The sequence below is a fragment of the Nicotiana sylvestris genome, chromosome 10, assembly GCF_000393655.2.
Source record: "Nicotiana sylvestris chromosome 10, ASM39365v2, whole genome shotgun sequence".
In the NCBI taxonomy this organism is placed as follows: Eukaryota; Viridiplantae; Streptophyta; class Magnoliopsida; order Solanales; family Solanaceae; genus Nicotiana; species Nicotiana sylvestris.
This window is the reverse complement of record NC_091066.1, coordinates 3,070,788-3,088,111: the sequence shown is the minus strand read 5'-3', so window position 1 is coordinate 3,088,111 and position 17,324 is coordinate 3,070,788. Positions and strand designations below refer to the sequence as shown.

At 41.7% G+C, this 17,324-nt stretch overlaps 1 protein-coding gene across 1 annotated transcript; it reads left to right on the top strand.

Moving 5' to 3' along the window:
• Positions 1 to 924: 924 nt before the first annotated feature.
• Positions 925 to 8,588, top strand: LOC138880400 (uncharacterized). The gene is made up of 7 exons (XM_070160496.1): positions 925 to 1,566; positions 1,610 to 1,832; positions 1,882 to 2,569; positions 2,788 to 3,019; positions 4,091 to 4,804; positions 6,606 to 6,736; positions 8,318 to 8,588. The coding sequence occupies exons 1-7, from the start codon at positions 925 to 927 to the stop codon at positions 8,586 to 8,588; spliced, it is 2,901 nt and encodes a 966-aa protein (XP_070016597.1).
• The last annotated feature ends 8,736 nt before the right edge of the window (positions 8,589 to 17,324 follow it).

Below are 17,324 nucleotides of genomic sequence, written 5' to 3'. Positions count from 1 at the left end.
TAAGCAGAGATGGTTCGTTGCTTAAATATTTGAATTAATATTTGATTATAGTATTGCTTTTAATATTTGATTTATTTAAATATTTGAATTAATCAAAAGTATTTGGTCATGTTTAGTGATCGAGTGCCGGTCTCGGCTTGTTCAGAAAATGGGTTGTGACAAACTTGGTATTAGAGCCTCAGGTTTATGGAGTCCTAGGGGTCTATGAAGCCGTGTTAGTAGAGTCTTGTTTATGTGTATGAAGCGCGCCATACTTATAAACATGAGGCTACAAGCATTTAGGAAATGTCTCTTTTTTTTCATACTTTAGATCGTGCAATAGAGTCTACCTCTAAGAAATTATCTAATTTATTCGTTTCTCCAAAACATGCAGAAATGGCTCGTACTCGCAACTCTGACACCGACACTTAGGATGCTTCTTAAGAAACCATCGCTACTATTGTGGCTCAAGGTAGAACTAAGAAGGCTTCGACTCAGAAAAGGAGGGGAAAATCCGCAAAGGGAGTCCAAGTACCCCGGGTTGAACAAGAAGAAGGGGTAGAGCATGATGATCCAGTACCTCAGGATCCAATACTGCCCCCAACAGCAGCCCCGGCTCAGGCAACTATATCTCCCGAGGTGGGTTAGATGTTTAATGCTGTCAACAATGCTATGGAGATATTTAAAGCCTTTATGGCCAACCAGAATGAGAGAAGAGATGAGATTCCACCTCAATCAAATAGACAGAGTCATCCTGAGTCCTCAAGAGTGAATGAATTTTTGAAGTTGAGTCCTCCAGTGTTCTATGGTTCTATAGTTGATGAAGATCCGATGTTATGGCTGGAGGGTGTCAAGAAAGCCCTCCGAGTGATGAAATCATTTGATGATGAAGCTGTAGAGCTAGCTGCTTACTAGTTTAGAGATGTGGCCGGCGCTTGGTTTGAGATGTGGGAAGAGGAAAGAGATGAAGATGATGGTCCGCCTACTTGGGAAGAATTTGAAGAGGCCTTCATGGCTAACTTTATCCCAGAAGAGGATAGGGAAGCTAAGGCTACAGAGTTCGAACAGCTCAAGCAAGAGAATAAAAGTGTGCAAGAGTACTACATGGAATTCATAAGGTTAGCTAAGCATGCTCCTCACATGGTTAAGACTGAAAAAACAAAGATCCGTACGTTTGTGGGCGGTTTAGCTTACCACATTAAGGATACGACATCAGCTGCAGCAGTAGGGATGGAAGCCTTCTCCTCTGTTGTGGGATTTGCCAAGCATTTAGAGAAAGACAGACAACTAAGGAGAGAAGAAAAAGAGCTTAACAAGAAAGCCCGTACAACGGGCAGGTTTAATGGTACATCCAGCGGAGGTGGAAGAGATTCCTCTAATAAGGAGTCATTAGCACCATCTCAGTTCAGTCATCAGTCAGGTGGTGGGTCTTCCTTCAGACGTACTCAGAGTAATGGAAATCAGTCTCGCCAGAATCAGAATTTTAGGACATCATCCTCACATAGCTGGAATCATGCTGAGCAACATTCACACCAGCAAAGTCTTTGTGGAACATGTAAGCGGCAACATTCAGGTGTGCAAGCTCGGGTTTCATGGTTGCTACAATTGTGGAAACATTGGTCATATAAAGGCCAACTGCCCAAAGTTGCGATGTAATCTCAGTGGTGGACCAACTCGTCCTTCTAGTTCCTCAGCTACTACAGTTGCACCACCTCAGGCTCGTGGTTCTCATAATCAGATCGGGCATGAAGCAAGCAGAGGTGCAGACCGAGTTAATCAGGGAGGGGGACAACCCCGTTTGTTTGCTACACTTGATCGTCAGAGTGCAGAGGCATCTGCAGAAGTTATTACAGGTAATACTTTTAGTCTGCTCACATAATGCTTATGCCATAATGGATCCAGGTTCAACATTTTCATATGTGACTTCATACTTTGCAATTAACCTCGGACTAGAACCTGAACAACTTAGTGAGCCATTCCTAGTATCTACTCCAGTTAGCGAGTCAGTGAAAGTCACCAGAGTCTATAGAGGTTCAGTCCAAGGTCGCAACACCAAAGCCAATCTCATAGAATTAGAAATGGTGGATTTTGATGTGATCATGGGTATGGATTGGTTGTCTTCCTGCTATTCCATATTAGATTGTCATGCTAAGATAGTCAGGTTCCAATTTTCAAATGAAAAAGTCTTAGAGTGGAAGGGTAGTTCAACATCGCTTGTAGGTAAGTTTATTTCTTACCTTAAGGCACAAAGAATGATCGGTAAGGGGTGTCTCGCCTATTTGGCTCACATTATTAATCTAGAATCAGAACCACCAGCTCTTCAATCAGTGCCAATTGTTAGAGAATTTCCAGAAGTTTTCCCAGATGACCTTCCCGGACTTCCTCCCGAAAGAATCATAGACTTCGGCATTGATCTCATGCCAGACACTCAGCCCATATCTATACCTCCTTACAGGATGACTCCAGCAGAACTTAATGAGTTGAGAGAACAGTTGAAAGACCTTCTTGACAAGGGTTTCATCAGACCGAGTGTTTCACCATGGGGTGACCCGGTCCTATTTGTAAAGAAGAAAGATGGGTCTCTCAGAATGTGTGTTGACTATCGGCAATTGAATAAAGTTACCATTAAAAACAAGTACCCATTGCCAAGAATTGATGATTTATTTGATCAACTTCAGGGTGCAAAGTACTTTTCAAAAATAGACTTGAGGTCGGGGTACCATCAGTTGAGAATCAGAAAGAGGATATATCTAAAACAGCCTTTAGAACTCGCTACGGGCACTATGAATTTCTAGTGATGTCCTTTAGGTTGACAAATGTTCCAGCTGCATTCATGGACCTCATGAATAGAATTTTCAAGCCATTCCTGGATACCTTTATTATTGTGTTTATAGATGATATTTTGGTGTACTCTAAGAGCAAGGAAGATCATGCAGAATACCTCAGAATAGCCTTGCAGACCTTGAAGAAGAATGAGCTTTATGCCAAGTTTTCAAAATGTGAGTTCTGGTTGCAGTCAGTGGCATTCTTAGGCCATGTGGTATCTAGTGAAGGAATAAAAGTAGACCCTCAGAAGACAGAAGCAGTCAAGAACTGGCCTAGGCCGACAACGCCAACCGAAGTCAGGAGTTTCTTGGGGTTAGCTGGCTACTATAGAAGGTTTGTAGAGGGGTTTTCCTTACTTGCAGCTCCATTAACTAAGTTGACTCAGAAAGCAGTTAAGTTCCAATGGTCAGACGCTTGTGAGCAGAGTTTTCAAGAGTTAAAGAAGAGGTTGACCACTGCACCTGTACTAACCTTGCCGACAGGTTCGGGTGGGTTCACAGTGTATTGTGATGCCTCCAGAGTGGACCTTGGTTGTGTTCTTATGCAAAATGGAAAAGTTATTGCTTATGCTTCCAGGCAGTTAAAGAATCATGAAAAGAACTACCCCACACACGATTTAGAGCTCGCAGCAGTGGTGTTTGCATTAAAGATATGGCGACATTACCTTTATGGCGAGCATTCTAAAGTGTTTACAGACCACAAAAGCCTCCAGTACATTTTCAAGCAAAAAGAACTAAATTTGAGACAGAGAAGGTGGCTCGAGCTATTGAAAGATTATGACATCAATATCCTTTATCACCCGGGCAAAGCTAATGTGGTAGCAGATGCACTTAGTAGGAAGTCAATGGGCGCTTTGGCCCATCTTGCAGAACAAAGGCGATCTTTGGGTCGAGAAATTCAAAAACTAGCAAATGATGGAATTAGATTGGATGAGACCGAAGAAGGAGATATAACTACTTATGCCTTAGCGCAATCCTCCCTTGTTGTGCATGTTAAGGCTAAGCAAGACGAAGATCCGCACTTAGTGAAATTAAAAGAAGGAGTCAGAAACAAAGAAATCATTGCTTTCACTCTAGGAAGTGATGGAGTTTTGAAGTTGAATGATCGGTTATGTGTGCCTGATGTAGGTGGTCTTAGGAAGGCCATAATGGAGGAAGCTCACAGTTCGAGGTACTCTATCCACCCAGGTGCTACCAAAATGTATCTAGATTTGAAAGAGTTGTATTGGTGGAAAGGCATGAAGAAACAAGTAGCAGATCATGTGGCTAAATGTTTAAATTGCCAGCAAGTCAAAGCCGAGCATCAGAGGCCTAGTAGCCTAGCTCAAGACATAGAGATACCACAGTGGAAGTGGGAGATGATTAATATGGATTTCGTAGTAGGTCTACCTCGCACATACCGTAAGCATGATTCAATCTGGGTTATTGTAGACCGACTGACAAAGTCCGCACATTTCCTACCAGTAAAGACGACAGATTCTGCAGAGCAGTATGCGCAGTTGTACATCAAAGAAATAGTTCGATTGCATGGTACTCCAGTTTCAATCATATCTGATAGAGGCCCTCAGTTCACAGCGCATTTTTGGCAGGCATTTGAGAAAAGATTAGGTACCAAGGTCAATTTAAGCACTGCTTTTCATCCACAGACCGATGGCCAGGCAGAAAGGACAATTCAAACTCTCGAAGATATGCTGCGTGCGTGTGTTATAGATTTTGGAGGTAATTGGGATGATCACTTGCCACTTATAGAATTTGCTTACAATAACAGCAATCAGGCCAACATTGGTATGGCTCCCTATGAGGCGTTGTATGGGCGGAGGTGTAGGTCTCCAGTGGGTTGGTTTGAACCAGCAGAGGTGCCGTTGATTGGTCCAGAGTTTGTTTGTGAGGCCTTGGAAAAAGTTCAGCTAATTAAAGAAAGACTTAAAGCGGCTCAGAGTCGTCAAAAGTCTTATTCTGACAAGAGGCATCGTGAGATAGAGTTCATGGTTGGTGATAAGGTATTTTTGAAAGTTTCACCGATGAAAGGAGTTATGAGGTTTGGTAAGAAAAGGAAACTTAGCCCTAGATTTATCGGACCTTATGAAATTCTAGAAAAGAAAGGAAATGTGGCTTATAAGCTAGCGCTACCCGTTGAGTTGTCCTCTGTTCATCCTGTCTTTCATGTGTCTATGCTTAGAAAGTACATTCATGATGAGTCGCATATAATACCTACCGATACTATAGAAATTAAAGAAGGCTTGACTTATGAAGAGGTACCTATATAAATTCTCGATAGGCAAGTAAGAAAGTTGAGAACAAAAGATTTAGCATCGGTAAAAGTTTTGTGGAGTAATCATGATTCAAAAGAGGCTACATGGGAGGTCGAGGAAGATATGAGAAAGAAATATCCATATTTATTTGAGGAAAAAGGTATGTGAACCTAAGTTTGGTTTGACATTTATATTTCATTTATTAAATACAAGTTAGCAAGTGTTTCTGTCATTCCTAGATTATATGTAGTTGTTGTAGTAATTTAGTTTATGTCGTAGTATATTTAATTCATTAAAGTGATTTACTTGTGCTAAAGTTTTTGTACCTTAGATTCTTGTTAGTTATTGTGGTACCTCCTTGCTGGAGTGTGAGTAATTAATTTATGAGCTGTGTATGGTGCCTATGAATGGCCTGTTATGGTATATTTGGTTGTTGTTGGTGTATTTGTGGTATTTGTGACAGGGATATTTTTTTGGATAGTCCAATTTACAAGGGAAACTCTGCCGAAATTTTTGAAAATTTAGGGAGTTAGCCAAAATTTTGAGTCCCTTGGAAGAGTTAGTAGTGCCAAGAAAATTTAAGAGGTTCAAGGACCTAAGGTATGATTGTTAGCTTAAGAATAAGACCCTAGTAACATTCGAGGACGAATGTTTTTAAGGAGGGAAGATTGTAACACTTCTCAAATTTATAAAAAAAATAAAAATTCGAAATACGCTATTTATAGAATTAAATTATTATTATTATTATTTTTTCTTGCCTATAGTGAAAACATATAGATATATACACTTAAGTAGTTGGATGTACAATTAGGAGAATATTAATAATTTTGTTATTATTAAATATTAAAAGTATATATAAGTTAATACTAGTTAAGTTAAAACCAAAAAAAAAAAATGAAAGAAAAGAAAAGAAATGGGAAAACAAATAAAGAAAAGGAAAACGTGAAAACAAGTCCTAACCCATAAAGGGTTATGGACTGCAAAAGAAGTAAAAAGGTTTTAGGACTAAGAAACAGAATACGCTGAAACGCTGAGTTAAAAAAAGGGCCCTCGTTCACGCACAAACGCAGAATCGTAAGACAGAGTCTTGCTGCTCAATACTCCCGCAGGCAACGCGAAGTTTAGGTTTCTTTACAAGTCGCTAATTCTTGAACTCAGGTATGTAAAATCCCCTATTATCAATTACCCTACAGTAGTAATAGGTAAGATTGAATAGCTAATTCCCTTCTTCCTCTATATCATCAATAAATTTCATAATTAGGTGTAGTACTTGAAATTAATTAAAATACACTGGTTGTTGTAGAATCAATTGTTTGACGGATATAAATTGGATTGGAGCCTACGTATTGGTTCGAGAAGTTTTGAGGTGAGTTGACATAACCCTTTACTAAAGTGGTTTAACTCACAAAAGCACACATACAAGGTGTTTGATGAATTGCTTAAAAGAGTTTATCTTTATTTAATTAGAGCGAGTGAGTACCCATTAATTTAGAATTGTTCTAGCAAAAGTTTAAATGATCTATTATGCTATATGTGCTTAAATTTTCAGATTTTTGTGTTGTTCTTATATGCTATTTTCATGTTGAAAATTATGAAGAAGAAAGAATCTTTGGAAATATTTTTATATGTTTATTTCATTCTTATGCCATGCTTTACATTTAAGGACACCAATATGAGCATGTACATAATGTTCTTTAAAGAAAAGATTTAGACTTGAAAAATCACAAGAAGAAGTTTTAGAAAGAAAAGATTTTTGGAGAGTATCCTTTATTCTGAGAAGGGGTCATCGTCCAGGCCGAGGGTCCTGACCAAGGCGATGACTTCCTGAAACTACTTGTGCCAAAGTAGGGAGCATACGATCCGAGGGTCTTGTTGCTGAGAATTTACTTAGCCATGCTAAGGTATGATACATGAGCGCTGAGAACCATGAAGCGAGTGACACCTCGTGGATTGGGCCTATTCGATCAGGTTGGGATCGAACCCGTGCCGATCACACGGTGACTGAGACAGAATTAAGTCAGGATAGTTGGAACTCCCAAAGTATAAAGTGAAGTATTTTTTTTAAAGAAAGAAAAAAAAGAATTTCTTTTAGAATATTCATAAATTGCTATTATGCAATTATTTTAGAATTATTCTTATAAGCTTTATGTTTTACATGCATTTAGAACCTTTGCTTGTAATGTATATGTTATTAAAGTTTCTCCCCCTGCTGTTGAGACTCACTGAGTACAGTGGATGGTACTGACGTTCTCTTTTGGGAACCTACATTGGTCTGCGGTACAACATAGGAATCAGATTTGCAGGCGAGCAGGCTACGAGTTAGGACCTCCATCCCTTCCAGTGATATTGGTGAGCTCCGCTTTTGTTCGTGGAGTATTCTTAGAGTCATTTTTATTTAGCTATTTCTTTGTTTATTTAGAGAACTGGCCAGGTAATCTCATGTCCTGAGCAGTGCATCAGTTTATCAGTAGATGCTTCATAGACATAGTCATTGGGTTGAGATTCAGATGTTATTTTGTAATAACTTAGCAGTAATTCAGTAGTTACTACGAATAAAGCTTTTGGAGTTGATTTATTTAAATATTTGAATTAATCAAAAGTATTTGGTTATAGTATTGCTTTGTTGTATATAAAGTTTGGAGTTATAATAGGTATGATAAGCAGAGATGGTTCGCTCGGTCATGTTTAGTGATCGAGTGCCGGTCTCGGCTTGTTCAGAAAATGGGTCGTGACAGGAAAGACGTGATTGGTCGAGAATCACGACGGAAATCTTGGAACAAATTAAGTCAAGGATGGTTATTTAGCTAATCGTGGGATCTCATTCTATAATTGGAATTATACCATAAATAGGGTTCCTCTACAATATAAAGAGGGTCTTAACCATTTGTAATCACCTTACATTCCCGCATATCAAAGCAATACATTACATTTTTTATCTCTTGCAAGCTTTGTTGTTCAGTTCATACTTTTAATAGTTCGTTCGGTTGGTTCGAGGGCAATTAGTTCAAGGGCCATAATTATTCATCACACTGGTTTGCTTTATTTCACTGTAATTTCTATCATTAATTCTTACATTTATCAGTTTGTGCCAAATGAAATCACATATCCTTAAAATCACTTATAAGTTTAATTGTTATATGATTTTAAGGGTAAACAGTTTGGCGCCCACCGTGGGGCTAAGGATAACAGTGATTGCCTGGTATTAATTCTCATAACACACACTGCTTTACGCTTATTCTCATAAGTATCTTTTGATTTCAGGATCAACATGTCAAACTCTCAAGTAGGATACACACATACAGACAACGGCCTTGGTCTTCATGGAGAGAATGAAATCATAGCCGCCCAGGGAAACGGAGTACCTCCAGTCAACCCCGATGGACCGCCGTCCATAGACCAGTCGATGTCAGCTCCCTTATTGCCACTAATGGGAATTTGGGCGTCGGCCGTAAAAATAGCATCCATAGAGACGCTCGAACATCTGATCAGAATGCACCAAACGGAGAAGAAGGCAAAATTAGCCTTAGAATGATATTCGAGATGTTGCAGACTCAACAAGCTCCAATAGCACAACTCCAAAATCAGAATCGTGCACCAAGCAGAATCGAGCTCGAGCCATCGCAAGAAGTTGTTCATAGAGCCGAATCCGTGCCAAAGAGATCGAACGAGTGAGAATCGGAGACTAGTCTTGCTATCGTAAAGATGCACGAGGAACTAACGAAGCGAATCGAGACAGGGGAAAAGAAGATTGAGGAAAATGATAAGAAGGTGGAAACTTATAACTCCAGGGTCGGCCAAATTCCCCGGGCACCACCGGCATTGAAAGGACTTGATTCCAAAAAGTTTATATAAAAACCTTTCCCCCAAGTGAGGCTTCGAAGCCAATCCCAAAGAAGTTCCGTATGCCCGAGATACCGAAGTATAACGGGATGATAGATCCAAACAAACATGTCACTTCACACACGTGCACCATTAAGGGAAATGACTTGGAAGATGACGAGATTGAATCCGTGTTGCTGAAGAAATTAGGAGAAACTCTATCGAAGGGTGCCATGATATGGTACCATAATTTACCACCTAATTCTATTGATTCATTTGCTATGCTTACATATTCTTTTGTGAAGGAATACGCTGGAGCCATTAAGGTTGCAACTAGAAAGTCAGACCTATTCAAGGTAAGGCAAAAAGACAACGAGATGCTCAGGGAATTTGTATGTCGATTTCAAATAGAACATATGGATTTGCCACCGGTAACTGACGATTAGGCTGTTCAATCTTTCACTCAAGGTCTCAACTAACGGAGTTCCATAGCTTCGCAATAACTAAAGCAGAATTTGATCAGATATCCAGCCGTCACTTGGTCCGATGTACATAATCGATATCCAGTCGAAGATTAGGGTCGAAGAAGATCAACTGGGGGCTCCAATTGGTTTGATTTATCCCAACAGGCCCGTGGACAGAGTTAAAAGAGACGTCGATCGGGAACCGTGATCGAATAGAGACTAATAGCAGCCATACGATGGAGATCAAAGAAATAACGGGCATGGGCACAACCCCGCTCAGAATGATAGAAGGAATGATCGGGGACAGAGCTCCCAAGGGCTCATGAGCAAGAGTGGTTTCTATAGGGATACCGAGTCCAAAGAAGCACCTTGATTATTAGAATATAACTTCAGCAGATGCTTCCATCATAGTATCAGCCATTGGGCGTATCAAAGATACCAGGTGGTTGACCTCTGCAGAGCGATCCAGCCTAGAGAAACCCAAACCAAATATGCAAGTATCATGGAACCCATGGCCATAAAATAGAAGATTGCAGACAACTAAGAGAGGAAGTAGCCTGATTGTTCACCGAGGGGCACCTTCGAGAACTCCTAAGTGATCGATCCAAGAACCACTTCAAAACAGAGATTCAAATAGACAAAACGAGTAGGAATAGCCACAACATGTGATTCACATGATCGTTGATCATTGGAGGAATCGATATTCCTCAAGGACTAGTATTCAAACGCACCAAGGTGACAATCACAAGAGAAAAACGGACTCAGAACTATTTACCAGAAGGGACCTTATCTTTCAACGACGAGGATGCTAAAGGGATCGAACAACCTCACAACGACGCGCTGGTTATATCTATCCTTATGAATAAAATTCAAGTTAAATGTATGTTAATTGATCCAGGTAGCTCGACCAACATTGTTCGATCAAGGATCATAGAGCAACTCAGACTACCAGATCAAATTGTGCCAGCAGCTCGAGTACTTAAAGGATTCAACATGGCAAGTGAAACCACCAAAGGGGAAATTATTTTGCCAGTAAATATGGCCAGGACCATCCAAAAAATAAAGTTCCATGTGATCGAGGGTAACATGAGGTACAACACACTGCTCGGAAGGCCTTGGATACATAACATGAGGGCAGTACCCTCGACACTTTATCAAGTCCTAAAGTTCCCAACATCGAAAGGATTCAAAATGGTGTACAGTGAAAAATCCGCCACCAAATAAATATTTGCAATCGACAAAGTGGTACCAGTATCTGCGCTTTTATCAACAAAGGGATCGGAGTCGAAGGGAAAGCAGGAAGTCAAATAGCAATTACAGTCACTGGCCTCGGCCCAATCGAAGGAGCAGGAAACTTTCGAGGATGATGATTATATGATACCTCGAACCTTCATAATCCCCGATGATTTAGACGCAACGAAGTCAACGGTCGAAGAGCTGGAACAAATCATACTGATCGAGCATCTGCCCTATCAAAAGGTATACCTGGGCACAGGGTTAACTCCCGAGCTTAGGAAAAAATTTATTCAATTCCTTTTAGATAACATAGATTATTTTTCTTGGTCCCATCTTGATATGATAGGGATCCCACACGAGATCACCACCCATCGACTAAGCTTGAACCCGAACTTCCGTCTAGTAAAGCAAAAGAGAAGACCCCAGTCTGAGGTTAAGCATATATTCATCAAGGATGAGGTAACCAAACTTCTCAAAATAGGGTCCATTCGAGAAGTAAAATATCTCGAATGGTAAGCAAACATAGTAGTAATCCCTAAAAAGGGAAATAAACTTAGAAGGTACATAGACTATAAGGAATTGAACAAGGCCTGCCCTAAGGATTCTTTTTCTTTGCCAAACATCGATCACATGATCAATGCCACGGCCGGCCACAAGATTCTCAGTTTTCTTGATGAATATTCCGGGTACAATCAAATACAGGTGAACCAAAAGATCAGGAAAAAACTTCATTCATCACTAAATATGGCACCTATTGTTATAAAGTAATGTCGTTCGGACTAAAAATGCTAGTGCAACTTATCAACGCCTAGTAAATCGAATGTTCGAAGAACAAATAGGGAAATCTACAAAAGTTTATATTGATGACATGCTAGTTAAGTCCCTGCGAGCAGAGGACCATTTGAAACATTTGGATGAGACTTTCGATATACTAAGGAGGTACAACACCCAGAAAAGTGTGCATTCGAGGTCGGCTCGGGCAAGTTTCTCGGCTTCATGGTGTCTAACGGGGGATCTAGATCAACCCCAATAAAATCAAAGCTATTGAGGATATCAAAGTCGTATATAATGTGAAGGCCGTGCAAAAGCTGACCGGGTGCATAGCCACCCTAGGACGATTCATCTCGAGGTCCTCAGGTAGGAGTCACCATTTCTTCTCATTACTTAAGAAGAAGAGCAATTTTGCATGGACTCCGGAATGGCAACAAGCCTTAGAAGAACTAAAACAATACCTGTCAAACCCTCCACTGCTTTACACCCCGAAAACGGACGAGCAACTCTACTTATACTTGGCGGTCTTAGAAATAGCGGTAAGTGGGGTACTAGTCCAAGAAGAACAAGGTACGCAATTCCCTATTTACTATGTTAGTCAGACCTTAGGCGAGGCTGAAACTAGGTATCCTCACTTAGAAAAATTAGCGCTTGCTTTAATAAGCGCCTCTAGGAAACTAAAACCGTATTTCCAATGTCACCCAATATGTGTTGTAACGAACTATCCCCTTTAAAATGTTTTTCATAAACCCAAACTTTTGGGGCGATTGGCCAAATGGGTCGTAGAACTCATCGGGTACGATATTGATTATCAACCCCGAACAACCATCAAGTCTCAAATCTAGGCAGACTTCGTGGCTGACTTTATGCCAGCCCTCATACCCAAGGTCGAAAAGAAACTGTTATTAAAATCAAGTATATCATCAGGGGTATTGACCCTCTTCACGGACGACACTTCGAATGTGAAAGGGTCCAGGTTGGGCATCATTTTGAAGCCGTTCACGGGTAACATAATTAGACAATCCGTCAAAACTTCAAAGTTAACTAACAATGAGGCCGAGTATGAGGCCATGATTGCAGGTCTCGAACTTCCTAAAAGTTTGGGAGCAGAAGCCATCGAGGCCAAATGTGATTCCCTACTTGTGGTAAACCAAGTCAACAGAACTTTCGAAGTTCGAGAAGATCGAATGCAGAGGTACTTGAACAAGTTACAGGTAACTCTACATCGATTTAAGGAGTGGACCTTACAACACATACCTCAAGAATAGAACAGCGAGGCTGATGCCCTTGCAAACTTGGGGTCATCGGCCGAAGATGACGAGCTTAACTCGGGGACTGTCGTACAACTCTCGAGATCAGTAATCGAAGAGGGCCACGCTGAAATAAACTCTTCAAGTTTGACTTGGGATTGGAGAAACAAGTACATTAAATATTTGAAGAACGGGATGCTCCCATCAGATCCGAAGGAGTCGAGAATTCTAAGCACGAAGGCAACACGGTTCACTTTGGCCGAAGATGGAACGCTATTCAAGAGGATGTTTGATGGGCCAGTGGCGATATGTTTGGGGCCAGGAGACACCGACTACATTCTACGGGAAATTCATGAAGGCACTTGTGGGAACCACTCCGGTGCCGAATCACTGGTCCACAATGTTACCAAAGAAGGGTACTATTGGGTTGATATGGAAAAGGATACAAAAGACTTCGTTCGAAAGTGCGACAAATGTCAGAGATATGCACCGATGATTCACCAGCATGGGGAGCAACTTCACTCGGTCTTATCCCCATGGCCGTTCATGAGATGGGGAATGGACATCGTCGGCCCTCTACCATCAGCCCAGGTAAAGCTCAGTTTATTTTATTTATGACTGATTATTTTTCTAACTAAGTTGAAGCACATCCTTTCGAGAAAGTCAGAGAAAAAGAAGTCATAGACTTCATTTGGGACCACATTATATGTTGATTCGTGATGCCTGCTGAGATTGTGTGCAACAACGGAAAGCAATTCATCGGCAGCAATGTAACTAAATTTCTCGAGGATCACAAGATCAAAAGGATTCTATCAACGCCATACCATCCTAGCAGGAATGGACAAGCCGAATCGACCAACAAAACCATCAGTCAAAATTTAAAGAAAAGATTGACCGACGCTAAGGAAAAATGGAGAGAAATATTGCTCGAGGTTCTTTGGACGTACCGCACGATTTTGAAATCCAGTACGAGGGAAACACCGTTCTCTTTGGTCTATGGCATCGAAGCTCTTATCCCAGTCGAGGTCAGGGAACCTAGCCTCAAGTTTCGATAAGCGATAAAAGAATCAAATAACGAGGCTATGATCACGAGCCTAGAATTGTTGGATGTGAGGCCGCCCTAGTTTGATTGGCCACATAAAAACAGCGGATCGAAAGGTACTACAATCGAAGAACCAATCTTCGACACTTTAAAATAGGGGTCTTGGTGCTAAGAAAAGTCAGCCTCAACACTCGAAACCCGAATGAAGGAAAACTGGGTCCAAACTGGAGGGACCATATTAGGTCCTCGATATTATTGGAAAGGGATCCTACAAGCTCGGCACGATGAACGACGAGCAACTGCCAAAAAATTGGAACGTATCACTCCTAAAGCGATACTACTGCTAAGGTACGACCTTCTCCATTTTCATTTATATTTTAAGCTAACCAATTGCAGGTATTCGATCAGGAATGGCGATGGATCCTTCAACACAAAGTCTTTAGGTCTGAAAGCATGCGTCGTACTCTTTTTCCCTTGGGTTTTCCGGTGAGGTTTTTAAAGAGGCAATCATTGGTCGTGGTAACTTAGACTAATTCAACTGTATCCGAGGTTTCTTTACAATCAACCTCGAATACTGGGGGGCATTACCCTCGAATGTCAACTTTGTTGTAAGGAAATTACTTCATAACAGCGGGGTCTCGATAGGTAAATTTTGTAAGGGCCAAATGGTCGAATAAACCATGCTCGTATAGGTTACTCGAGCCCTAACATCAAACATGTACGCATGTATAATTATCTATTGAAAGAAGTATTTTCCCTTGCCGACATCTCATGCCTTAGAAAATTTTTCTACTTTATTTCATACTCTTGATCTATTGTGTAAACAGGCTTAAGGTCTGATCATAACGGAATGCCACACTCGGGGACTGCCGTTCGAAAGACAAAAAACATCGAATTATAAAAACTTTGAGACCATACGACCTTAAAAGGCGACCCTTGATTTTTATAGGCCACGACCACCACACTCGGTGACTGACATTTCGGGCAAGCGCGAAGTAAAACAGGAAAATAAGCCCAAAGGGAAAGTCCCAAATAAAAAGGCTACGACTAAATTAACACGATTCGGAGACGTCCGAATTTCGTAATAAAACAGGCCTTCGAATATTCTTATAAACCGGTTAAAAGGCTACCCTCAGCAAAATGACAAAGGGCTTCGATAATATCAAGCCTCAAGTACCCAAATGAAAGCCTAAGGACCATCTTTCATTTTGAGTTTGAGGGATCATCCTCACTTAATTAAAAAACCTAAAGATTACCCTACTTCGCAAAAATGACAAGGGAAAGAAGATCCTTTGTATAAAAAAAATCATTTACGAAGGCGGCATGGCCAGATCTGAACTCTTTACAAAGGCCAAAACGACCTTAAAAGAAACACTACTAGTCCTAAGTCCTAGTTTTCTTCGCGAGCAGCTTCTTCGCCCTCGGAGTCTTCCACTAGATCTGCTTACATCCTCGGAATCCTTATCGGGAAATGCTAACTTCCGAGCCTTTGCTTCCTCAGTCTTGGTAATCTCGAGATCAGCAGATATGTCAAAACTATGAGCAAGAACCCCCTCGAGAGCCTCCCTTCGAGCTTGCCATTTCGAATGATCTACCATGCCCTTGGTTTGATCGAGGGTGGCTTCGGCGTTGACTTTGTATTGAGCCGCAGTAGCCTGGGTCTTAATATTCATCGCGGCCACTTCAGATCTGGCAACCTCGAGGTCCTTTGCCAATTTGGCCAAATTGGACTCGAGCTCCTCGACCTTCTTCACCTGGACCGAGGCATTGTTCCTTACACATCAAAGTTGTGACTTGGCGGAATCCAGCTCTAATTGAACGGTCTCCTTTTGTGCAGCCAAAATATCCATACATCCCTTGAACTATTCGGCCTCGGCTTGCACTTTATCTATTTGCTCTTGAAGGCCCTTGATCTGTTCGAGCCTCTGTCGAACCTGCAGAATGGGATTGTTAGTTGTTATCTCTGACTCATCCTCACTATCATGAATAACTCGGAATATCTTCTCGGCCATCTCTTCATGCGCATCTCGAGCCTCCACCAGGTCTACCTGAATCTTCTCACTGAGAAGCATGTAAGTATTGCATTTCTTAGTGAGACCTTGGACTTCGGCCTTGCCTTCCTCTCGGATTCGAAGAAAGGCCTCATGATGCAACACCGAAGCCTACGAAAAAGGAAGAAAATGTTAGAGATATTTACAATTCAAAGTCATTAAAAGATAATGGCCCTTGAACATACCCGATTCAGAGCGTGCTGGGCCTCGTTGAACAAGCAGGCAACGTCCACTGCATACATTATGGCTTGGCCCTCTTCATTGAATAAATATCAAAGATAGCTAGCCACCCCTATAGGGTAGAGAAACCTTGAGTATCTTCCGGGAACGAGATGATAAGTGGTCGCTTACGCTCAGGATCGACGCTGGGAGCAGGAAATTGGTTGGTCAGTTTAAAGCTCGAGGATGCCTCATTCGAGCTCTTCCTCGGTACGACCAAGTCACCCAGACCGTTGACATCTTCCACTTCGGTAAAGTAGTCAATGAAAAGGTCTTCTGCTTCATGCGCCTCTCCGCCTTGACAAGTCTCCACAGCCTGAGTATAATGTATCATCGAATCCGAAACTGGAGGGAATGAGGAAGAGCCCCCGATCTCTATTGACCCAAGTGGGTCCTTCGAGGCATCATCTTCATTCTGAGGGGCTTTCATCTCAATTTCTGCACCAGTAAAGACCGCCTACTTGACAGTCTCCCTATCTCAAGGTGAAGCATCTTCGGTTTTTTCTGGCTCAGACCCATTAAGTCGGGGCAAAGTAGTTTCGACTGCCGCCGGTCCAGTGGCTCCTCGAATCTCAGTGCCAACTCGCGCATGAGGCACCAATCTATAGTTTTATTCTTCTTCATTTTCGTCTTCGGTCTCATCCAATAGCTGGTGGGCGAACACTAGAGTTACGTGGATAACATCCCACTTAGGTTTGCGGGGCCTCCTGGCCAGCCTTTTCTTTTTCGGGATTGGGGAACTCGGAGCCTCCTTTATTTTCTTCTCTTTGCCCTTATTCGGGGCAGACGGGGAAAGGAGTGCCTCTTATTCAGCAGAGATGGGGCTCATTGGCACATCCTTCTCGAGGCCTATAGAATGAAAAGGAGGAGTAAGTACAATAACAAAACCCGAATGAAAACCTTTCTAAGGAAAGAAGATTACCATGATTACGAGCCTCCTATTGGCCCCTTGACACCTCCTTCCAATCATGCTCGGAATAAGTTTTTTGTGACACCAATCCCTCGACCCATTGCCTCAGGTCAGAGATCACTTCCGGCACAACAACCACAGCTGCAACACAAAGATTTGGGTGAGGGGAAGACAAGAAGTAAAACGGCAAAAATGGATATTCGAAGGTAGAACAGTACTTATGTTTCATGTTCCACTTTTCAAGGAACGGCATGTCTTCGGCAGGAATTAGATCCTTTGTCTTTATTCGGACAAATCTACCCATCCAACCTCGTCTTGAGTTTCGTCTATGCTTCAGAACGGGGGTCTGGTGGCTTAGCGGTGGAGCTTGATCATGCCTCCACGATAAAGCCGAGAGGCGTAGAGGAGCATGAGGTGATCGAGAGTAAAATGATGCCCCTCAATCTTGCTTACAAAGAATCAAAGGAGGATCATGATCCTCTAAAACGATGGGTGAATTTGGCCCT